The sequence below is a fragment of the Lytechinus variegatus genome, chromosome 7 (assembly GCF_018143015.1).
Source record: "Lytechinus variegatus isolate NC3 chromosome 7, Lvar_3.0, whole genome shotgun sequence".
Taxonomy (NCBI): domain Eukaryota; kingdom Metazoa; phylum Echinodermata; class Echinoidea; order Temnopleuroida; family Toxopneustidae; genus Lytechinus; species Lytechinus variegatus.
Genome location: NC_054746.1, coordinates 42599136 through 42625930, shown reverse-complemented (window position 1 = coordinate 42625930; position 26795 = coordinate 42599136). Strand labels below are relative to the sequence as shown.

At 33.2% G+C, this 26795-nt stretch overlaps 1 protein-coding gene across 3 annotated transcripts in view; it reads left to right on the top strand.

Moving 5' to 3' along the window:
- Nucleotides 1-26359, top strand: part of LOC121419364 (protein Smaug homolog 1-like) — a 38434-nt gene extending 12075 nt beyond the window's left edge. Inside the window, exons 1-11 of one of the 3 annotated variants that reach the window (XM_041613791.1) lie at nt 539-728; nt 2644-3052; nt 9522-10082; nt 11693-11749; nt 12860-12969; nt 13419-13505; nt 14508-14763; nt 18876-19077; nt 20656-20860; nt 24072-24276; nt 25217-26359. In XM_041613791.1, the coding sequence (XP_041469725.1) occupies nt 726-728; nt 2644-3052; nt 9522-10082; nt 11693-11749; nt 12860-12969; nt 13419-13505; nt 14508-14763; nt 18876-19077; nt 20656-20860; nt 24072-24276; nt 25217-25254 (2133 nt within the window). In that variant the 5' untranslated portion in view covers nt 539-725 and the 3' untranslated portion in view covers nt 25255-26359. Of the gene's footprint in view, nt 1-538; nt 729-2643; nt 3053-9521; nt 10083-11689; nt 11750-12859; nt 12970-13418; nt 13506-14507; nt 14764-18875; nt 19078-20655; nt 20861-24071; nt 24277-25216 lie in introns of those variants that run through there. The other 2 variants (XM_041613790.1, XM_041613792.1) reach the window with 2 other exon arrangements.
- The last annotated feature ends 436 nt before the right edge of the window (nt 26360-26795 follow it).

Genomic DNA, 26795 nt, shown 5'->3' with positions numbered 1-26795 from the left:
ATAGCTTTTGTATCAATTTTTGATGACCTTGTGATGTTAGTTCAGTGAATACCTTCTCTACCAAATAAGGTAAACTACATGTATATATGATTAGTGCAATGATGCACAGTTTTGTGTGAGTAACGTTTAGAATTTATTGATGATGAAAATACATATTGTAAGAACTCAGTATGCCAAGTAAATTCCTATTTGCATAAATTGATCATGATGTTTAATAGTTAATTATCACTGCATTTTCATCTTTATTATTTGTGTGTGTGTGTTTTTGTGATCAATTTGGGCTACCATTAGAATCAATTTCACTTTTTAAACTTGTTTATTCACTTTTGAGGTTTAAAAAATAGGTATAATTTATAGAGGATGACTTAGAGAAAATAACAAGCAATAATGCAAATTTCACTCCCAGTTGAATAAAAAAAATGGAAGAATGCCACTGCTTGAACTGCTGTCTGAGCGAAGATTGCTCACTAAAAAGACAGTAATTTTCTCCTTTTTTTTGGTACCGAGACTTTTTTCTAGGGGAACTTCCTTGATATGTTAGTTCCTGGTTGTCTGTTGCTCATAGGATATTACACACACTATGATGTATAATTCACACACAGGTTTCAGGCATGAAGTGCTGAGAGTAAGTGAGTACGAAACTGAGAGGGAGAGAGAGAGTTATATATATATTTTTAATCACTGGTTATCTGCCATTGCCGAATGAAAGAAGTGCCTGAACAGCCATGGTGAGTGGAGTAGAGTTAACAGATCTTTTGTTTTTTAGTAGATGATTATTTTATAACTTGTTGCATGTATCTTTTTTTTGTTTCATGTCAGCATATACTGATAGCTCTATGATTAGAATTTTTTAGTGAACTTGCCTAAAAAGGACAATTTTGCAATCGCGTTTCATTTGTGATTGTAAACAGAGCCACTGAAGTGGGAACTCATTTCCAAACATTGTTGTGATCTGTGTCATCTTCTTTGTTGATATTGAGGGGGCTATTATTTTTCATGGTGTGATTGTGAAATACAATATTATAACCCTACATTATTTTTTTTCTTTATAAATTCCCTGATCTAATTTACTCTTTAATGCTGATGTGCATGTATGCATTCAATAAGTTGGGGAAGGAGGAGTTTGTTTTGAGTAAGTTTTGAAGTGTTGCGTAGCCCTTAGTTTTTAGGACAAGTAGTAACCAACTTGATAAATGATTTATTTGGGTCACTCAGATTATCAAATGTACCATGTATTTCTATTTTGCTGTCTGGTGTAATTTTGTTGATGATTTATTGCAATAGTTTTAATTATATTTATTTATTTAATATTTTTTTTTACTTTTGTCTGACGTTGACTTTTCTATTAGGGGTGCCTGTCCATATTCATATGCATGCAGGTACTTTAACTTATTTAGTACCATGAATCTTCTTTTTATTTTTCTTATAATGATAATAAGTACATGCAGAAAATTGATTTCAAGTGAATTGGAAAGTGAGACTAATCACTTCAGTGTATTTCAGTAATTACACACATGGTGATAGCGAGTAAGTTTTTTCTTTGTACTTTGTAAATCAAGGTTGAATTGAATATAACAACTGAGTCATTCAGTGCTATTTATAATATGTTGCCTTCTTTCATACATGTACTTGTATGTGCCTCTCTTGTTTCCTGAAAATCTATATGCTTTTATACATGTAGTTTTTCTGGAAATAACATAGAACCAGATTTGATGTATGCCATAGAACCAAATGTTTCATTTGAAAAAAGTAATTGTACATGTACATGTTCAGTATGTAGATCGATAGTATGCAGGTGTCTGTGTATTATTGAATTAATAGTTGTTTCATTACCAAAACCTAGTAGGTAGTAAGAAACAATCTTGGGACTTTGATATACATTTATTTTCATGTCAATCATATAGTAGCAAATTGCAAATGCTCACAAGATCATCTACTGTTGGAATATTGCAGATAGTAAATTAGTCATACACAGTTTGAGTGAACAATGGCAGCTGAAGATATTAAGGTTAAATGCAGATTTGTCTTTCAATTCTAATATGCATGAAGTTTGCCAACTGCCAAGATCTAACGACCCATTGTGAAGATTCAACATCTAAGAAAAAAAGAATCAACATAATTTTGTCGCCAAGAAAGATCTACTATTTAGCCAAAGTGGGCCTCTGTGAGGCTTAAAAATAATATCAGTGCAAAAATATTGCATTTACATTGTGTTTTCATTTGCTTCCAAAATTTAAATTGAATCATTCATTTGCTATTAAATAGTATCATGCTAACACCATTTTCTGTGATGAATATTGAACCAACCTGATAATATTTATATCTCTTGTGTATTGAGATTAAAATCATGTTATTCCCACATTCATTATTTTGGAAATTTTTTGTCCAACTCTTCTTGAAATTATTCAATCTTCTAATTTTCCTCAAAAAATTTCAGCTGATCTACATTTATAGATTTTCTTGTTTCTAATAATTTTTTTCAAAATTGCTTTCTTTGTATTACATAAAGAAAATCATGTACATATGTAGGCCTACCCCACCTATCAATACTGTAGATGCATTTATTTGGCAATGCAATGAATTAATAAAGCATTAATATGGCATTAATATGATTCTCCCATTTTTCTTATCGTTTTTGAGCAGAAAGGCATACAGAAATTACCGGAGCAGCACCAGCTAAGCAGCTTATTCCCCATTGTAGACCACTGGAACCCGTTTGGTAGCTATGATGGTAGGCAGGTGAAGGGTTTTGACCCCCATTCTTCCTTCAACACTACATCTTCTTCACCTACAAACAACACCAGCACCAACACCTGTAAAGCCAAACCATCTGTACCTACTAGCAGTATGAAACCAACAGACCTATTCAGAGATCAGGTTAATGCTCTTTGGTCCTGCTTCAAGGACTGGAATGAATGCGAACAGACCCTGGTCCTTTACTCTCTCCTCAAAGGGGTGTCTGGAACTCAGGCTAAGTTCCTGTCCCTGGTGCTAGATCAGGCACTTGCAGAGTCAGACCTTCAACATACAGAGAGAGAAGCAAATGATCCTGGTAAGTACTCTACATGTATAGCACTCTATGTAAATCTGTTCATTCTATCACCTGTCTAATTATATTATACGCATACACCAGTATGTAAAATGGCAGGTCCACCCAAATGAGAACTTTACTTGAATAAAAAGAGAATCTAAAACAAGATTAATGCTGAAAAAAATTAAAATGAGAGAGTTATGACATTTCATTTAGTTATTTTACAATTTAACAGAATGCATATCCCGGTCAGTATGCAAACGAAGGAACTGATGACATCATTCACTTTCTATTTAGAAAATATGGAATATTTAAAATTTTAAACAATTCTGTTTTGATTCTTCCATGAACTGGAACACAACATCTATAAATATTATGAATAAAGTGAATATTTTTTTTGGTATCACATCACAGTTCTAAAGACTGCTGAACAACCTTTAGTGGAGCAGATTTGTTTAACTTTAAAGTTACTTGAGAGTTTTTCCACTAATGATTATAAATGTTAATCAAATTTGGTAAGTAAAATTACCCCAGTAACACATTATTCTCCCCAAGAAATGAAGACATGTAGGTCTTTCAATTTTCAGATAGCGGCAAGCTACCTCTTGGTAAACTTCTTGCAAGCAGTGACAATGTTATAGTAACTATAACATTTAGTGGGTGTAGGTTTTTTGTACCCATGTGGATTATATGGTGTTATTCAAACCGGTTTGTTCTATAAAAAGTTTGAGGATATTGGGTTGTGAACTAAAGGGACTATCATACAGGACCTCACTCATAGTCTAGCCTGATAATATAGGGCTTTAAAATGTTCTCTCTCATCTCTTCAGTTGTGACAAGACAGGATATTGTCACATCTGAGTTCATGAGGGACTCGGTTGCAAGGGGAAGTTGCCCCAGACTAGGGGGGCTAGAAATTGTTGAACTCGCCAACAAACCATGTGGTAGTCTGAAAGGTTAATACATTCAATTATGTCTCTGTATTTTCCCCCATTTTAAGATAAGATAAAGATAATGAAATTGCCTTGAGTTTAATTTCAGGTTTTTTTCAGGATTAGCACTTGTAAGTTCAAGTCTACCCAAGCATAACACTGAAAATTTCCTCAAAATCGGATGTAAAATAAGTTTTTTAAAAAATCTAAAATTTTGCTTTTTTTTCAGAAAATGGTTATTTTCACAGTTTAGTGATATTCAAATAAGAGAGTCAATGCTGCCCTTCACTCACTATTTTTTTAATTGTTTGTATTTTACAATAATTTGTTTTACAGATTTGATAATAAGGACCTAGATGACTGAACCAAAATATGTTTAAATGGTAATTCCAAATGATCAGGGAGGAATAAAACTTTGTCAGAGGAGAAAATTTAAATACTTTACATTTCAATACAATAGAAATAGTTTATGGATAATGTTACCAGTCCCCTCATTTGTATACCAGAAAGGATGTGATTATAACTGTGAAATTAAGAAAAACTTTGAAATGTCATAACTTTGTTATTTTATATCCAATATTGATAAAATTTTCAGTGTTATGATTGTTTGATTTTTCTCTTTTTATTCAAATTAAACTATTTGTTGGGGTGGACTTGTCCTTTAGGATATTTGCAGCAGGCTTTATGTAAAAATTTCACAAAGGCTCAAACTCAGCTGTAAATGACTTAAATTTCCTGTTATCCTCGGATCAGATACATGGACAGTATGCCAATACAAGTGTCATCAAGACTTGGCTTTGTGCAAAGTCTGTATAGTGAGGCATGGAAATTGGAATCAAGGGACTGATGGATGTTGTGTACATGGCTGTAAATTTTGTTCAATACTTTGATATTAATCGTTGGATTTGCAAACTGGAAATACACCTCCTACAGTATATGAATTTAACAGTATATTCTAAGCAATTGAAAAAGGATTACCTCTGTCATGGAATTGTAATTTTAGTCTATGTACAGTGCATCCCACAAAAAAGGAAACCTGTTTTCAGAGATATATTTTAGAAGTATTTAAACATGTTTTTACTATGAAGTTGATACAAATGGTAAGAATGGACTCTCATCTTTAATTTGAGACCAACTGCTTTTGAAATCATTCATGCATGGCAGATTAAAAACAATAAATATTGAGGCCTATCAGAAATGATTTGCACTGAAAAACATGTTTAATCTGAATCCACTTTCATTTCAGAGATTAGTGAGAGAAACAAAGAATACAAAAGAAATGCAAATATTGTGCCAATCATCAAATAAGCGCGGTTGTCGTATCACAAACCAATCTTGTCCAAATTCTCTCCGCAACATGATTTTGACATTAAAATATCAGACTGGTCTTGCTCATTAATGTGTGAACTGTTCGTCACAGTTGTGTATCAAAATGTAGACGGAGAATTGAATTGTATGATGATGCACTAAATGACATATCATAATTAATTTGCATTGGAAGGAAAACGATGTGGGAATCCCAGTTTTCTTTTTCTGGGATGCACTGTATTAAAGTTAATAGAAAGTGATATGGTCAGATTCCAGGCACTGATATCTTTTAAAATAAATTTGCATTTTTGTGGGAAGGTGGATTTGGATTCAAGTTTGCTGTGGTCTTCAGGCATTTTTATGCATCCACTTTTCAAGCTACATGTACATGTACATGTAGAACTAGAATCAGCATTTTAATTTTGATTTTTAAGTGTTTTGATTAGTTCAAAAGATTTTTTTTTCATTTTCATATGCACTTTATTATTTCATTCATAGATTGAAAATTACATTTTGATATAAAGACACACACAAAAAAATTATAAACTAGCAGACAGCTTAAAATTTCATTTCATTTAAATAACATTTCAAAACGCTGATCGTAAACTTTTAAAAAGGTGTGTTTCAGAACATTGTTTCTCTAGAATCAGGGTTTGTTGGGGAGTATGTACAAAACCACAATCATAAAATGTGTTTAAATGGCATCAGTTGGTACATACAGTTGCATAGTTCTGACAGGGAATTACCTCCCAACTCCCCGGTTATAATAATGACCAACAATTTGCATGTGTAATTATTACCATCACTGTTTAATACTCTGCTAATTTGTCATCATAACGAACGTGAAGGGACCAAACTAACAAAACACGAGATGAGATTAGACATTGCTGAACCAGTAGCACAAACAAAAACCATAACTCAGGTCTTATTTTTTTTATTTTTTTTATGTTTTACTATTATCCTCAACATGGTGGAAATTCTATGGCTGTGCCAAGGAGCTCCATGCAAGTGTGGTACTAAAATATTTGAAGTTGCTTGAATTTAAAATGATAGTCGACCCACAAAAAAAAATACTCTAAAAAAGGCCACTCCCAATTTGACCTTGCTTTCCTGGTCAAGTGGATTTTTCCTAAAAGTTAAAAGCAAACAGCACCCCCAGAATCATGTTTATGGTCAGCGTTCTGTAAAAGCGTTTGGAAAACTGATTCTGTCTTCATAATGGAAGCATAAACTTGAATACCCTGATCATTCCATGTTAGATTTATATTTTTTCATATAATAGTAAACCTACTTAATGAAGTTCATGTGCAGGCCTACATATTCAATACAAATTAAGCAATTAGCATGTTAGTATGGCAGGAAAATTCAAACTTATCAATAAGCTTGTGATTTTGTTGCATAGTTTTACATGTATTTTAGCCCTATAGATCAAATTCTTGAAAGTTCAAAGACAGAAATAGCAATTGCAAACTTTCTGAAAGGTTGATTATTGTTTCCTCACGAGGCAGGACATATTGAAAATGAGTCATTTTGACATGACCTCCAGTCAGGAAATAGTTCACTTCAGCCAGTCTGCAACACTGTGTAATCACACACCCTCTTCTTTCTCATACTCTCTTTTGTTCAGCTTAATATGATTTCATACTAATTAACCACTGAATTTGTAAACAATTAATCTAATCCCGATTATGAAGAGAAGCTGTTATTGCCTGTTGGTATGTACATGTATGCACAATATTTACACACCCCTTCACTCTCTGCCCCAAATGTCAAAGGGAATGAAAAGAATTTAAGCACATTTCTAAGAGGATTATATGCAGTCATATGAATGAAATTAAGAATAAACTACACTTCAATGTTACCAAAGAATTTGTTTAATTTTGGTATTCTATTTTAATGTACAAACTTACTTTACACATACATGTCTATAAGCATTGACAATTTTGGGATTTAACAATAGTACATTGGAGCTGAATTATAGAGCAAAGAGAGATTTAGTGCATAAAGTGGTACCTTGTCTTATTCTAGAAATGGGTTATAATTAATCAGTTCTCATTTGTAACCCAAACCACAGTGAAATCTCAAACATGCTTTATCCTTAAAGTTAACTTAAATTACATTTGAATCATATTGATATTGTCAGTGTTTTAGTATTGATGGATTTCTATATTTATCAGCATATATGTATGTCGTTAATGTGTACTAGAAAAAATAATGTTTGCATTTAAAGAGCCACCTATTACACAATGCGATATACAGTATGGTTACCATGGCCAACATAATACTCATGTAGCTGTTATTGCTTTGGGGAAGAAAAACTGATAAAAAGTGACAGTTGCTATGGTGTTCAGTGATGCTTTCGATATATTCCAGATGGATCCTTTGTATTGACCAAAGCTTATAAAAGATGGTTATAAATTACCTGTTGGGTGCTCACGACGACATATTTGCATCCTTATTTCATATGAACCCTTGCTGTTGACGTATCATATCCTGGGAATACAAAAGCTCAGATTGAAAGGCTTTTCAAATCATGGTTTTCCAGGGCTCTGTATAGATGCCTGGTAAATACATTTACCTGTATTGGCAGTGAGCTAGCAATTTTCTTGAGCTTTCTTAAGAGCGAGAAGCCGCCTCCTCCTCTGCATTCATGCTCATGTCTGTTTAAAGACCTTATTGGAAGCAAAAAAAAAAAGCTTCATACTATTGGGGACAGCAAATAAACTATATTACATGTTTATGGGGTGTTTTAACAATGAATTTCATCCCTGGATAAAACTTGACATCATCATCATCATCATTATTCTCATCATCATCATCAAAGAAAGTTTGTTTTGGACTGCATGATGTCTGAGAGTATATACATGTAGTGCAAGAGCAACACAATCTGACGAATATTCCATATTAAATCCAAGTACAAAATGAGCTGTTTTATGGCACTGTATTGCATGGTCAAATGCGCATATGCGCTAATATGCAAATCAGACATTGATGCATACTATGAGCACTGCAGTGCATTACGCATACATAAATGTATATATTCTATATTAAATCCAAGTCATGTTATGAAGTGGGGGCCATATTAAATTGTTTTAATAAGAGACATGATGCTCTAAATATCTTTTCTCTTTTATAGTAATGATCATATTGTAGATGGCTATATTTCATAGAATACCAGACATATTCCACATGTTACACGTACATGTATGCACTACATGTATTAGTAGTAACTCTTGTAATATCTCTTGGTACGTACAACATTACTCTACAAGAGGGATGTACTCTAATGGAAGAAGAATACAAACATTATTTGCTTTAGGAACACAAAATTTGTGAGCCTTGAAAAGGGGCTCTGATTTTAGACGTCTTCTTATGTGGATGGAGACGTGATTACATAGAAAGTTAATACATTGTTTTCCTGTTTTCCAGATTACAAATTTGGATATTTGCTTAAATGGTCAGAAACCTACTGCTCTAGACCATATTTTGTGTGATTTGTATAGTCAGCCTCTTATTTGGATATGGTTACTATGCATGGCAAAACATATTACATACTTTTTCATGCAAATAAGACTTACATTGGATAAGCTGCGCGAAATAAAGTGGCTAATAAATGAAAATTAATCCGAAATGTGTAATAGAGTCCTGGGGAGTGTTTCATCTACATTTTCATCCAACAAGTTGTCAGATCTGACATCTTTCTCTGATGTTGACTGGCTGAGAGGTACTGTTACTATGGTAACTGTTGGATAAAATGGGAATTCATGAAATTCATGAAACACTCCCCTGTTTTATCAATTTGAACAGGAAATACTCTAGTGTAATTTTTGGTCCAAATTGTTCTCAAGTTTTGTAATATGAAAAGAATGAGAACTTACAGCTTTGAAATACGATGATGCCATGGGACAGAGTCAGATATGAACGCAGTGTTTTTAAACAGAATACTGAAAATGCAAAAAACTTGGAGTGTTGTATTCTACTCTCATGCCTTTTGATTTATAACAATTGCTGTGAAAAATCTGAAATGAAATGTTACCAAAATGACACTAAAATGTTGGATTTTGATTGAACTAGATTTAGAATATGAATCGTGTTGATTAGAGCTTATTGTTTTATTCACATACATGTACAATGTATGATGACAAACTGTATATTGGATTGCCTTCAAGTATTCCATCTTTCTGTGATGCATAATTTCATTCCAAATCAGATGAGAGATGAAAAAACTATGAACTTAATTTCTTCTACAGATTTTGTACGAGGCTTGAACCATGAAAGCAAAGAAGAAGCCTTGGCTCAGGTTCTTTCACACCTACCACTCCTCCAGCCCAGCAGTACAGAGGCCAAAACAGAGTATCTCAAACTCATCCCAGAGCTCCTGAGCTACATGCAGGACAATGGTATCCTCTTAAACGAAGCACATCAGCTCTTCACATACCTCGTCATTCACCCGGCTCTCAGCTGTGAAGAACAAATCCCGAGAAGTAAATGGATCAACCAGTTTGATGATCAACAGTCCTTCCCCCCATCATCATGCTACCCAAGTCAGATTGGTTCAGACCAGCTTGTTTCACCATTCCTGAAACCATCACCTTATGCTTCCCAGGTGTCGGAGGGGTCCTCCACAGGACTCCTGAGAACAGGGATGTGTGGTGATTGGTATCAAGGGAGTGGGGTTAGTGATGGAGGTGGTGGTGGTGGTGGAGGAGGAGGAGGTGGTGGCCTGTTGGTAGGGTCAAACTCTTTTCATCAGCCTCTTACAACAACCATGTCTGCACCACCAGCTGTCAATGTAACAGGACCTTCATCAGGTATGTTGCATTTAAATTCTACATTTTGTCACCTTCCCGCACAAAGGCCGTTTGCGCGTCGCCTTCCCGCGAAAGGACCGTTATCGTGTAGTGAACACTACCCGCTAACAGGCTTTGTGCGGGAAGGCGACGCTCAGTGCGCTAACGGCCTTTGTGCGGGAAGGCGACGATTTATATATCATTTCAGATAGCATAAATAGCAAAATAGCATATTAGAACTGTAGGCCTATAATACTGAGCACTATTGTCATTTAAATGTATAGCCTGAACTTGCTTATCCAGCTTGCAACTACATCTATCTTTAAAGGGGAATGAAACCTTTGGAATAAGTAGGCTTGTGTCGAAATAGAAAAATAAAAGAATAAGAAAAAAAATTGAGAAAAATCAGACAAATAATGAGAAAGATATGACAAGGATGTGTGATGTCACATGTGAACAACTTTCCTTTTGATGGACTATAAAATACCCTCAAAATGTATCTTTCTGCTTTTTCTTGTGGTGATACAAAATCTTTATCCATGATATATTATTTAAAAATCTGTATTACATGCCCTCCTATAGAAAGAGACAATTTAAAGGGGAAGTTCACCCTGAAGAAAACTTTGTTGCAAAAATAGCAGAAAAAATAGCAAAAAATATTGGTGAAGGTTTGAGGAAAATCCGTTAAAGAGTAAGAAAGTTATTAGAGTTCAAAGTTTGGATTTGTGACGTCATAGACGAGCAGCTGCCCCATGTGTTACGTAATATAAAATGCATGAATTTCAAATTTTGCATGGTTCCTGATGACTTAATTTTGTTTCCTATTCATGATCGGGTGTGAAATGATTTGTCTATTGATATACAAAAGGTACAGTGAAAACCATTTTCAATTTTCTGAGAAAATGACATTTCATTGATTTTTTACCATTCGCTATGTAGGAATGCTGCTCGCATATGACGTCACAAATCAAATAATTGAAATTCTGATAACTTTTTAATTGTTTGATGAATTTTTCTCAAACCTTCGGCAATATTTTTTATTATTTTTTCTGCTATTTTTACAATAAAGTTTTTGTCAGGGTGAACTTCCCCTTTAAGTGAAATATATACTTTAAGTAATGGGGAGATTTGTTTACAAGTCGCATTGCCAATTTGAGGATCTCCATAGCATTAGTGATCACAATATTCAAATGCTCATAAATTTCTCATTATTTGTCCGATTTTTCTCAAACTTTCGCTGATCTGGTTTTTTTTTTTTTCACACAAGCTATCTTGTTCCAAAGGTTTCATTCTCCTTTAAAGTGAAATGACAGGATATTATTCCACTTAATGTGCAGTGTGTCCCAGAAGAACGAAACCGAGAATTCTCAATGATTTATCACAACCCCAAGATTCCTCATTCAAGTAACATTTGTATACCAAACCTTAGGCAGATATCATTCTACTGATTTGACTTATCAGCTTGCAATATCCAACTCTTTACTTAGCTGAATGCAGCTGAAAATTTTCATTTTATTCACATTTATAGTTTAATAATAAACTCACTAAAGTCAATTAAAGGAAGACTGTCCTGGATTTAAAATCCCAATTTAGAATTATTATTGTTATTATTTGATTTTATCTTCCAGAAGATAGCCATCCGAAAGGAAAGAGGAATAGCTTTTTAGAAGAAAAAAGTGGAATGAAAGGTGAGCAGTTAAATATTAAGTTGAAATTTGTTTTGGTGTTTAATGGCATAAGGTTATAAATTTACACAAGTTTGAAAAGGTCTCTGATGGCAGTGTTGTATTTATTTTCTGTTTTCATGACAAGTATTTTCCCAGCATTTTGTAATCTATGTGATAAAAGCCTTTTTTGTGTGTTAAAGGATTCACCAATGTGATTTCAGCAAAATTCCTTTCTTTTTATTTTGTTTACTTTTTAATATGAAGGCTAATACTGTATGGAATATGTTGCAACCTCTTGAACTGTGAAAATTGTGCAGAATTAAAAAATGTAAAATGAACCTATTATTCATATTGCCTTAAACAAAAGTATTTTGTAAATAGATCAAAGCTGATTGCATTATGACAAGGTCAAATTCATGAGTCATTTGATAGTTTCCTGTACAGAGGGAGATATACATGTAGAAGCTTCATTCACAATGCCTACAACCAATTACTTGTTAGATAATCTTAATCCTGTTTGTTGTAGGGCAGCAAACAATAAACAATCAAAGTCTGTGGGTATCAAGTTGGTCTAGAATATAGTATAACTTAATTGTTGCCTTTATTACACTTGTATTTTATTAATGTGTATGAGAAGAAAGAATGTTACTATGTGTACATGTATATCCTAAGATTGTTATGATGTGAAAGGAATTTGTTTCTGTGGATTTATTTTGCGTTTTTGCCTGAAAATTATTTGTATTTTTTTTTTTTTTGGGGGGGAATTAATGACCATTTATAAAGCATGGAATGTATAATTGTCAGATATGCAAACACTCGGTTTGTAAAATCTATGCCCAAAGGAAATTATTTTTAAAGAAAAATATATATCATTGAGAGAGTGTGCGTTAAATATCCTCAAATATTCTTAATTTCATTTTCAAACTGATTAAAAAAAACAAGGCCACTACTTTTGTATTTATTGCAAATTTAGGTGATATTCTTATCAAATTATTGAGCTTTTACTAAACTTTTGACTGTTTTTTAAGGAAATCTTGTCAAGTTGATAGTAAGTTTAGATGTCAGTTTATGATTTCCCCTTTTGTTATTTTGATACTTGATTTAAATTCAATGTTTTATATTTCTTGACAGATGTACCAACATGGCTAAAGAGCTTGAGATTACACAAGTATACATATCTTTTTGAAAGTCTAGACTATGATGAAATGATGGCACTTACTGAAAAGCAACTGGAAGACATGGTAATTAATAAGAATATAATTATTTTTTTTCATCATCATTATCATCATAATAACCATTACTATAATGATGATAGTAATGGTGGTGGTGATTATGATGATCAAGATGATAATGACCATTATCATCATCATCGTCAGGGAAAAGTGTGGAGTTTTATGTCAATTTTTGTCAATTATGTCAAAATACTTACCTAACAACCATTTATACATATATTATGATGACATTGAGAGATCAAATACCATACAATGTCTCAAGGATCTTCTCTGAATTTGTGGCAGTCCGAACATTGTTAAGTGAATCATGTGATGTGAAACCCAATGATTTGTAATCATACCCTACATTATTTTGAATTATTATTTTTTCATCATTTACATTATTCCCCTGTATGTTTTGATTTAAGTCATCATGTGATGGGGAATTGATTATTATGATTGTGTTTATTTTATCACAGGATGTGACAAAAGGAGCGAGGAATAAGATCATGCTCAGTATACAGAAGTTGAAAGACAGGCAACCCATTCTCAGAAATCTAGAAAAGGTCAGACTAGATTGAATTGATAGGCATTAGAAGTAAACTTTTTTTCATGTTCTTTCTTGTCTGGAACTCCTTATGAGGATAGAAAGTTTTCTATTCAATCTTTTTTTATAAAATTTTCTATTTAAATTTTTGATCTTGTTCGATATGTTATTAAATACATTGCCAATATAATTTAAATATTGTATATCCTGTGCAATATAAAGATATTCATTACATTTGTTTTAGAAGTGTCAGAGTCTCTTTTTTTCATTAGTAATATGTTATTTAAAAAATAGACTTTAGAAATTTAAAAGTTAATTTGCATATTTTTAAATTTTATAGTCTAAGTCCAGAATATTTGGGAAATCACCCATGATTACAACTTACTGGGTAAACGAGAGCTAATCATACGAGATCCATGCAATTTGTAAAATTCATGATGAAATGCATTTTTGTATCAAAATGATAAGAGTTTATTTCAGAGGTAGACTATTAGACCTTGTTTTAATTCTAATACGCATTTCTGAGTTCATAGTTTCAAATTCACTAAAAGCTGATTCTACAGTGACATGCATTGTTGAATAATGAAATTGAACAAATAAAATACCTCACAAATAATTAATCAACAAATCATCCATAAATATTTTTTCTTAATGGTTGAATGATATGGTACCTTGTTCGCAATATTTATAGGATCAGCCATTATCATTGCATTTTCAGTGAAGTATAATATGTGAATTGAAGGAAAACAATCAGTTTAATGACCATTTTTTATTAATAGTTTATTATTCATGTAGAACTATCCTATATGATCTCATTGGTAAATAGATTATTAAGTTATATTAAATCAATTTGCTTTTTTGGTCATTTTTACAAGTAGTAGATTAGACTTTAATAATATTTTATTTATTGCCATATTTTTACAACTTCTCTCACTGTTAAAGAATTGCCTCTCCCTGAAAATCTAGGTTCTAAATACATGGTACACACTATAATATTTCATATTCTCACTCCATTCCACAGGATATCATGTCAACAGGTAGCTCTAAGAACCTGAGAAATGCCCTGAATGATATCAAGAATATCATTAACACACCCATCCATGCCTTCAACCCCAAAGAACATCGTAGCAGTAGCAACAAGCCTGAGGATATCAGTACAAACCCTGCAGGAGTGGTGGGTGACATGAGGCCTGAGAGTGGTTCGGATCCTGAACAAGGTTCTATGCCAGTACAGGAGGGAGACTTACCAGGACAGATTACAAGGTTCATGGGAAAAAGTAAGTACTAGGGGAGATTAAGAGATATGGCAAATTTATATGATCTATGATTTACCTCCAATGTTAATATAAGAACTTAATACATTTTATAGGAAGTATTTATTTACCTTTAGTTAACTAGGCAATGGATGGTGTGCACAGTGCTTTGGCTGAACTTAAGGAAGAAGATTTAGTAATCCATGTGGACGACTGGAATGGGTGTTGATATGTTGCATGATGGGGGGGGGGGGGGAGATCAGCCCGATTGAACACTGGGTTCCCTGCTAGGTTTCCACTGCAATCTAAACAACTTGATCAGGCCTGGTAGGTCTTGATCAGGAAAGGTTATGCTTGGATTGGAATTGATTGATAGTACTCTGGTTCCAAAAAAAATATTTTTAATACAGTATTCATGTAGAAAGTTAAAAAAAAATATTCTAAAAATTAGATAGTCATGTTGAAAATCAGAGCAATATTGATCAAGGTAGATTGACTGTGATTATCCTTGCCAAGGTAGACATGCCAAGCCCAAAATAGCTTGATCATCAGTGTTAGGGCATGTTTCAGTTGATCAGTCAGCAGTGAGAATTATGAGGGCAAGTATAAATGTTCTACCAGGGTCCATTTCCTCAGAAATAAAACAATACACCTAAGAATGTAATAAATAGACAACTCTTCTACATCTGATGATAAATCTCCTCATACCCTCATTAATATTTTGGTAGATTCTGTCAAGGGACTTGACTTATTTTGAATGTCATCCAGTAAGGTCAAAGGGGTAATGACAATCATATGTTAAAAATTGGTGTGCATTTATGTCAAATGAACAAGGTGATATTCTATAGTCTTGTCATTAAATGCATTCCACGTGCATCTTTTCAAGCTGTTTACTTGTTCAGTTTATACTAAAAATCTTTTTGTTTAAAATGTTTTATAAACCCTAAACTTGATGTCTCCATTGGTGTGGTTACTTTCACTCTTAAACATTGAGAAAATATTCCCTTTATAAAGATCAGTACTGGAACAGAACTACCAACTTCCTATTTATCCTTAGACTGCAAACTAAAATAATCTTTCTCCTTTCCCCTCCCTCTAAATTCCTGATTTAGACATTCAAATGGGATTGTTTAAGGGTTCCATGACATCTGTTCTGGCGAGAATTACTCCGCTGTAAATTCCACACATTAATAAAATGACAAACTTCAACTCTGTATTTAACACTCTACCCTACCCTAAACCTAACATAAAACCCATTGCAACGCTAACCCTAGATCTCAGACGAAATAAAGCACAGATTAATTATCACCGGAGCAAATGTTGTGTCACCTGTGTGAGTGCTCCCATTGACATTCATATCTGCTCATAATAACAGTCATCCAGGTGAATTAGTCTGGAAGAATTGGTTCAAAACTGAGATATTATCAATCCCAAAACTTGATTTTAACAATGACATTACTTATAGTTGGCAAGTCACCCTGTTATTATCTGTGGAAGATCCTGCTTGGGATAGGTTCATTTATTTTGAGCAGCAATAGAAGTTTTAAGCCCATATTCTAAAGTTGGGTTGAACTCAGACCGTGGTCTAAAGTTGTGCTAAAATTATGGGAAGCCAAATGTGCCAAAGTTTTGTTTAAATTGAATGCTTCTCATGTTTATTGTGCTCTTTTCTAATTCTTCAATGGTGAAAACAAACTATCATACATGTACTTATCCTTCCCAGGCAGTTAGCAATGTTTTTGAGAGAGTCAAATAAGCCGATACATTGAACCTCTACTGTTAGACATTCATGTCACTACTTTCTATATATAAACCACAACTTTAAACCAGAGTTTGAATTAAATCCGACTTTAGAATACAGTTCTACGGGTTTAACTAATTATTTCTTCACACAATGTAACATTTTCTAGGACATTTTTGTCTTACCCCATAAAGCCAGTAATTTCTTAGCTTTATAGCATGTTTCATTATCCATCACTTGTGAATTGCAATCCATACCCATCCCTTGCCAGCCCCTGAACTCATACATAGAGCATAGTGGGCAAACAAGTCACTTCTATGTTAAACTCTGTTGCTGTCACTTCCCCTTCAAAAAGTTTGTTCAGTACCTTATATAGAATGCCATGGGAGTCATGCCAAAAAGGTATGGATGTAATATATTAGGCCTGATTAAATTAAGTTACGAAGTTTCCTTTTCATGACAGAATAATCCCTATATCAAGTGTACGTGATAGACCTCATGTGAGCTATGGTGATAGAAAATGTTGGCATTTAACCTGATGATGATATTAAGATTTATTTTTTATTTAAAAATTGCAGAAGTAAATCCTAATCTACATTCTATTTCTAAGAAACAAATTTATTAATGTTAATTGATCAACTTAGATTAGTAGGACTTCTCTTTTCAACTTTACATTAATGGATTTTCATTCATTTTGGTTCTTACTTTCAAAAAGATCATGGTATTTCAAAGGTTCATTTTGGTCATCAACATGCAATTTTAGTTTTGTGAAGATGTGTTTATATGATTGATTGATGGTATAAAAAATTGTAATGGATGCAGATCTTGTCTTTCTCATTTCTCCGAAAATATACTTGATTCAATTGATTATTAGATGAGTAAATAACATGTCAGAAATACCTGCCAGTCATAACTATCATGAGTAATTATATTCAGTTTATTTTTTTCATATAATCTTTTTGCTAGATATGCTAGTCCTAGAAAAAGATGATATGAAATTAGAAAGTCATCATTTAAGAACTTATCTTCATAAAATATGAAAAGTGTAATTCTATATGAAAGCAAATCAAGTTCTTGGCAACAGCATGGATCACCATCATTGGAATGCAAAATTTGCAATTTGTGATTAGTTCAATATCAGATATTCTGTCTGTGTTTTTTATTAAATAATAATAAAGTGCGGAATCATGAGTGTGTATATTACCATCTCAACAACTGATAGTTTACACTTTTTATTGCAATGTCAGTTAATCATGGACTTGAATTTTTCACCCACCAATTACACTGTTTTTTATACCTGCAAAAATTGATACTTCTAAAAATATGCTTTATCACATATGATTTTTCACATTTGTGTTTTATTGCAAATTATGATACTTTTGTTTAGGTATTGGTTCCATTTTAAAAATCCTACATGTATTTGTGAATTTGCCTTAAATTAATTTGTCAAGGCAAACTTTCTTGTGGCCCTTTGTATAAGAAATCAGTGTTATCAATTCATCAACTGTGTTAATGACATCAAAGAAAGTAGCAATATAAAATGCAAAATACACATATCATCAAAATGTTATTTGTAAGCTATTTTTTTCAAAGATTGTTTAAAGTATCTCTTAAATACAAAATGTTGCAGTGGAAGTAAATGAGCATATACAAACCCCTATCCCCTCATTCTTTCCCCCTTTCCATAAAAAGGAAGTTATGATACTCTTTCATATTAACAAAAGATCAAAATTTATGCATACTTGATGGCTTAGGGTGTTAGCATGGTGATAAAGATCAAGACAAGTAATTATGAGACATGTGATTTGGATCAGTAACATTCAGAATTAGAGTATTATGTTTCTTGTACTTCTCTTAGACAAGATATTGACATCCTTACACTTCGTAACTGATATCAAACTGACAACTATTGGTTTGAAGGAAACAATATAAAGTTATGTGAAAAAGTTGTTACAAACAAAATATATATATGTATTTTTTATGAATTAATGAATAATAATATTAATGGTGACGATGGTAATGATTGAGATAATGCCCACAATGATGATTTTGATGACGATGGTGACAACATAATGGTAATAATAATTATGAAGATATATGCCAGACCTGCTTTTGATAGAAAATTTTATTGATTTTTAGTGTAGCCATATTGATTCATCAATAGCAAGAAAGAAATTGTTTATTCTAAATTGCAAATGGAAGTGATTGATAATGACAATGAAAAACTTACTCCTTACAGCATAATTTTTTTTCACAGCTTTTTATGTGAATGAAAATGATAAAAAGGTAAAAACACATTTTGATGTTTGATACAAAAGAAGTGTTTTTAAGATATCTTTTGAAAACTCCCAAAGATGGGAAAAGACATTACTATACTTTTGTTTGTTTTCCATAGTGTGTACTCAACTACTGATGTCCCCTAGACCTCACGAGGAAACGATAACACAGTACTTGCAGCTCCTTGACAAGTGCTATAACCATGAGGCTTTCACATCAGCTCAGAAGAGCAAGCTTTTATCATGGAGAAAGAATTGCCAAAAATTCAGTCCCAACCCATACGCCAGAAAGTCATCCATTGATAGCAAGCAGACAAGAGGGTAAGGATCAATACAGCAATTTAAAGGGAAGGCATATTTATAAAAAGATGACAAAAACCCATCAAGAAATTTTTTTAAGATTTAGTTTTGTGAAGTCCCCTCCAAACTGCATTGCACGCTGTACAGTGTAGAGTGAACTCCAGAAACTTCCTTATTCAGAAACAGAATTATTTTAATTGTACATTATGTAATTACACATATTTCATACATGCTTTACATGAAAATACAAAATTTATTCTTTCATCATAGACTGTTAAAATATGGCAGTTTGCAGAATTAATGATGCATTGCATATGCTGGAAAAGCTGTCAATTGACAACAGACTTAAACTAAACAAACAAAAAAATCTTGATTCCAATTATTCACCTCTGATGGATTTTTAATAAACCTTCATTGCCTTTTAAAGACTTACTTAAGATCATAATGAACATTTCCTTTATTACTATATGGATGCTTTTTGTCTTTAAATTAAATCCTAGGAGACATGTTTTATGAGTTGTGTAGATTGTGAGAAAGCATTTTATGTTTCTCCCTTAAGGATGTCAGATGGTTTAGTCTTCATGTATTTTTTTTGTATTCATATGTAGTTGAAAGGAGGCTCCTATTTTGTGTTTCATATCCTCAAAAGTATTGACATCTTTGGTTATTATTTGTTATTCATCTCTAAACGTAAGGCCATCAGTATACCCAGGTACCTGACTTTTCATAAACAAATGATTTACAAAGGATTAGAGGTTTCCAAGGCAAATGGAGTGGGAAAGATAGGATTTATTCTGATTTGCATACAAAACCAATTTGTAGCTTTATGGGGTAGTGGAGTGTGTGCCAGGTTGCATTAACTAGGATTTCAATGCAGTCCCTTTTTCACAGAATATATTATTTTCTAATTCAACAATTACGTAGAAGCTATCTTTTAAAAGCCTACCCATCAAAAGTTGGTGTATTTAGCCATCAATCATACGAGTTGATCTCTAATTCTATGTTATTCATTGGATATTGTCTGCTTGGAGAATATTGCTTACATAATTTACATGGATGTGTACCACAAGTTCATCAGAATTAAGTCTGCAGGAACTCCTTATCTACATGTATCTATATAAACAGTAAAGTGATTGATTTTACTTGTTGAAATTAGATATTTAGCCATATTACTTAGAAGCAGATGTGAAAGGAAAAGACATTTGGTTGTTTTCTCATAGCAGGGGTTTAGTTAATCTTACGTTACTATAGACGATATTTAATGGAGTGCATGTAAAAAGTAAGTCATTTATGGTCCACCCTAACCAAAATGATAATTTGAATAAAAACAAACAATCATAGCACTGAAAATTTAATTAAAATGTCATAGCATTTTAAATTATTTTCACACATGATTTGTGATATAGAAATGAAAGAGCTGGTGTTACTCATTATTTGTGTTGTTGTAAAGTGTAAATACAAATTTTTGAAGAATATTTGATAACAAGGAAACTTTTCATTAAATCACAATAAGTTTGACAATAAAAATTCTAAACATTCAAATGATGAAATTAGACCATATATGAGATACCAATTGATTTCATTGCTGGTTTGTTACAGGTGGAGTCATTATTCAGGAGCATTCAATGAGCATAGTGTTGGAAGTACAGGTGTATCAGTAGGGGGTAGAAGACCAGTGAGTAGGCAACCATTCGGGGGTATGTCACAGCCCCATCTCAACCCTCTACTATCTATGAGTAGCTTGGGTAGCCCTAGTCAGGCATACAGGCAATCACCTGGTAGTAACATGTACCTTCACAGACAGGTGAGTCCATATTATATTAGTACACTGATTGCATCAAAGTTGTTCAATTCTAAGTAATCAATATTTTATTTGTCAGCTAAATTAGAATTTTAGATAGAAATGAAATCACAGGTGAGTCCGTCCTACTTTGTAAGTACTTTGTAAGTACATTTTTTACATCAGAGTTGTTTGATTCTAAGTAATCAATATTTTATTTGTCAGCTAAATTATAATTTTAGAAAGAAATGAAATCACAGGTGAGTCCATCCTACTTATTATTTAATACACAGTTTACAAACAGTTTTTCAATTTTTAAATAATCATTGTTTTATTTGTCAGCTAAATTAGAATTGTAGAAAGAAATGAAATCATACGCATGTTTGTATTCAGTTATCAGCAAGGATCTGTTAGACAGTGCTTTGTAACAAAAGGAAAAGGCGCTGTATGAAATGACCTTTGGATTAGATTGGAGACAGCTTAATGACAACCTACTATAATGATTTATAGATAAATGAGGGGTAGGGGCAGAGCATGTTCCTACATTCACATATGTACATAATTTTCAGAACAGCATTTAAAAAGATGAACTGGGGAGCGTTTCATCAACATTTTTGTCTTACAAGTTGTCAGGTCTGACAACTTTCCTTGATTCTGATTGGCTGAGAGGCACTGTTACCATAGTAAATGTTGGATAAAACAGTACTTGTCAAATAAAATGTCTGACAAGTCCTTTCATGAAACGCACCCCTGATCTCATAATTCCAAGAATTTTAAGAACTATTATTTATTTCCGATGACTTCTGAATGTTTCTAATTATTTCACAAACTTTGCTGTAAGTAATTTGATGAGTTATCCCCTCTTTCCTCCCATTCTCAGTTTAATACCCTTCCCCTAAAGAAGTCAGCACGTTATGAGTGGTAGGGTTGAGGTTGATAATTGGGTCAATCATTAAACCAGAGAATTGCAAAATGATATTTTCAAGAAAACTGTCTCACATGCTCCCTGTGAGGGTAATAAAAAGAGGGAGTAATGTCACATGCACTCTACCATCATGTGACAATCAACTCACTACCCGCCATTTTACAGGATCTCTTTCATTGCTAATGTGGAAGTGAAAATTACTAATACCCAGTATTATGTGAATCATCTTCCTCCCTATACAAGTTTTTTTTCTCTCTCTCTATCTCTTCTTTCTTGCTCTCTCTCTCTTTAAGTCTCTCTTTCCCGATCTGTATGTGAACTTGTCAGAACTGTCTGTTCTAGTTTACACCTCTGTGGTATGAAGGCTTTCAGCTGCTCGTGATATAAGTTCAAAGGCTGTCTGTCACTCATCCATTATTTTATCTCTGTCACACATCGTTCACGCTTGCATTTAAAGAAATAGCTCTCTTTCTTATGGGGAGATTCACAAAGTTATGTTACATAAATCCAAATCTCTACATCTGATTGAATAACTTTACTTATACAAAATTTACCTAACATTTCTGTAGGCTGGTGACTAAATGAAATCCCAGGTACCCAAGTCCTGCCCAAGAGCTTCAGAAAATATAGCCTACCCTTTTAGCAAATATTGTATGGTTTACTATGCATTCATGTGACAAGGAGGGGCAGTTATGGCACTCCCTGAAGACCAGTGGATTATGATTCCTTCCTCCTGTGATCTAGAAATAATTAGCTGGACCTAATCATGCCAAACGGTCAGGTCTCAAAATACATTATACATGCAAAATCTGATACACAAAGGGCAATGGAAGTTGAACAAATGAACTTCAGGTAAATGGGAATGGATATTAGACAAAATTAGCTTTGAATTTTGATGAGAAATTCTGGAATGATTATTAAAAATGCCTATTCTGTATTTAAATTTTCTGAATCATTCATACCTGGTTTTCCTAATAATGTATTTCTTGACCCCTCCCCCGCAACCCCCCCCCAAAAAAAAAAACGAGCATGATGCACATGTGTATGTTGCTGTAAGGTAAAGTCAGGTCAAGTTTTTCTCAAATTAACTACCAGACTAATAGAATTTGATATCAGACATTATTAAAATGCTGTAATTGGATACGTTTCTGCATCTTTGATATTTCAGAATTCCTGCTCTACATATACATATGAATAATATTCGATGAGGTAGAGAAGGGCTTTGTAGATTCAACTTTATGAATATAATTAATATGCAAGGTATATTAGTGTGGTGGTTAATGTGTGGATTAAAATTAGGGCATAGGCCTATATTTATTTCATGATAAAATCAACATTCACTTTGGGGGATGACCAAAAATGCCTCTGGCAAGAAAGCTGCTTATTGAGAAAAAAATTGTAATCTCCCACAATATACTTACATGTATATGCACATAACTGCATTCGCACTTTTTTTTTAGAATATGAAAGAAAAAGTGCATTCATAATGATTCCTATTTGTACAAGTTTGCTTGATTTTGCTCTAAGTGATCTTGTGGCAAAGTGAAACTTTGACTCTTATAACATGAATTTTTCCACATTTTTGTATCGGTTCAACCACAATTTTGAGATATTTCAAGTAATACATTGTAATTGGGAAAGTACTTTTTTTAACACACCCTCAAAATGGCCTCGTAATATTTCACATTCTGTTTACCTTTGCTCAGTACATAATTTGTCATGTGAAATATGGAAAAGGAAATCCTGATGATTATCCCTTTAAGTTGTGATAGAGAACTCGTGAGCAGCCACCCAGTGAGAATAGACAGGAAACGCACAGGGAACATGTGGAGACTAGAAAATGTGAAGTCTCATTAAATCATTATATTGAATATGATTTATTTCAAAGATAAGTGCAGTAGACTTGTGAGTGGGAGAGAAAGTGAGAGAGATGGGGGGGGGGCTCAAAGTTTAATAGGAGGAAAGATAGAATTGCCGTATGACTGGGTCGAGATTGAAAAAGAGATACTATTAAGGATATTTATGTAGAGAATATATGCATTAATGTCATGACAATTGTTTTTAATTGTGAATTACAATGTAGAAGCATAAAATGTATTTTGTTGTATTCTCAGCATAAACAATGAAGACGAGCTTTGATTAAATATGTAGTGTATATTTCATATTGTCATATTTTTGCATACTGATATGCCTAACATGCTGGAGAAATATGAGCTTTGACTTGAAACTAGTTTATATTGATGTTAGACTTCATATTTTATTTTCTATTAATAAAAAAAGCTGTTTTTTTTTTTTAATTCTATTGTATAGTCTCTTGGAGGAAACCCTCATTCGATGGTACAAAGAACAAAATCAGCCCCTAACCACCGACGTTCATCACAACCAGCCCCGCCCACCTACTCACCCCAACATCCACCCTTAACGAGGGTAGAAACACCTCTTCACTCCCTGGGGGAACCAGACATCACAGATAGATTAGAGATGCTGTGTAGGAGTGTGACGGAGCATGCACTAGGTCAGGATACAGTCCCCCCTTCTAATTTTAGATTTACTGAAAGGAAGGCCTCATGCATATATGTGTTAATCTCATAATGTGACTGTGTTTGTCTTTGCCACAGGCTTTGGCTTTATTATTATTTTCAGTCAGTTCATTCTAAAATATTCAAAATTTTATAGGTAACCCTGTTGGATACTATTCATATTTAGACTAACATAGAATGCTACTATTTTTGGCATGTTCCAATCAACTATCATTAAATAAATCTGTTTTAATATTGTGTAAATATTATTCAGTTTCTAATTACATATTGCTTGAAATGTTCCTCATTGAGTAGTACCTGGTGATATAAAATGCTTTATTTCTTTGAGATGAAGAAATGTGTTTTAGAGAAATTCTTGGACTTTTTAAAACAAATTGAATAAATACATTTTCTTGTGTGATTCAGAGAAATGGCAACATTTTAAAAATGATTATATTTTCACAATGTGAAACTGATGCATATTTCATTTAATTTATTATATATGTATTTATATTTTATTTGAAAATATATGTTGTGAAAAGGTATGATTGCCTCAATATTCAGTCTTTACTTTTCAAAATACTGATATTTTCCAAATAGAATTCCCTCTTTTTCAGAAGAAACTATACCACTTGGAGAAGAAATTGATGTCTGAAAAAGTATAGATGAATATCAATGATTTAGCATTTGGGGTGATTTGTTCGTGTTTATTGATAATAAGTTCATGCTCTTTGGGACTAAATAAAGACTGCTTCATATCCGCAACTAAAAGGTTAAGGGAAATTGAATAAATCATCATCAAAGAATAAGAGGCATAATGTTCTTGTGATCACTTGGCTCTCTGAAAGCATTTACATGGATGTGCAACATTCATCAATTCCATATGTTTTCTTATTGTCATTTTTCATTCTTTCATATTCTTGATCTTTTGTACAGATGAAGCAGATCACAATGGAGAAATATCAAGACATTGACATCACTACCCTCCCACGGAGAAACAGACAAAATGATGGGATGTTATGGGCCTACTAATGATAAAATAAAGACTGATTCATCCCAGTGGCTACCAGAACTCTAGGTAACCGTGGTCTGGACAACAGGGATTCTCTATGATGACACCAAGTAGCAGCTTCATCACTGCACCATGAAGACAAAACTAGATCACACTCTAGTTTGAACAGAAGAATAGTTTTTAAGGAAGAAAAAGACATGTTTTGGTTGCAGTATTACTTTGTTTAGCAACATGCAGCTGTGTGGGTTAGGTGCATGGATGACGACGATGATGATGTATATTGTAGGGTTATTATTTCATGCTGTCTTTGTTCACTTCTTGATAATAAGTGATGTGTCAGAGAAACTAAGAGGGTAGTCTCCTTTGAAGAATCCCATCAGGCATCTGTAGTATTTTGTGTTTTCTAGGCTATAAAATCAACTCCTGTAGTTAGAATGAGGTGAATAACTACCAGTTGTCCATTATATTGTGCCATGCCAAAGTATAAGACACTGCAGAGGATATGTGCGAGATGTAAGTGATGTCATGCAAAATATGCAGAAATCAGTTTGTAGGAAGTGACTTGGCTTAGTATGTTCAATCTTTTTCAAAGCTATTTATAGTTTAGAAAGTAGTAAAGTTGATACACTTATTGGTCACTCTTTGCCAACACAGCTAGTAATGATTTGTGGACCAAACAAGATTTCATTATTTCTTGTGTTACACTGCAATCATAGGCAACAGGATTTTGACAAAGTCAAGCACCCAGCACAAGACAATACACATGAATAAATGTGCAGTATACCACAATCAAATATCTTGACTTTCAGAAATTTTCACTAATTTGGGCCTATTATTCACAGTTATATATTCCACATCCAGCAATGGTAATATGTGAAAGAGGAAAACTTAGCAAGGTTGGATTCACAAAATCAGCAAAAATAAAACCATCATGACATTTTTGCTTGTACATTGGGTGAGTATTGACTCATTAGATGTGTTCTGTATTGGCAAATGTTCTTATCATTCATAAGTCACTCTGCACAGTGACTGAAGAAAGAGGACTGTTGATATTGAACTGAACACTACACTACACTAAAAATCAAACTATCAATCACATCACCATGTCAATTATATTCATTCAGCACATTTCTACCCTATTGGAATTTGAATATGTGGTGCTATGTAAAGATCAGGGTAGTCTAAAACTCTTCAAGCAAACAATGATTGTGACAATATGGCAAATTTAGTGTGCTTACATTATTTACACTTAGAGTGACACCTTAGAATGACTGCATTCAGGAATCCATGTAGATCCAGAATGTTGTATCATGAAATCCAAAGTACAGTATTACTTTGCTTGTGACTTTCAATAAATTCTTTGGGGTAAGGTAGGCCTCTCGTAGCATAATAACCACAATCTCAAGCACCAACTTGAGTAAACTAGACCTCTGATGCCATCATTTGTGACGAATGGGTCATTTATATAGGTCTCTATTATATTCTGGACTATGTTAGTATTTT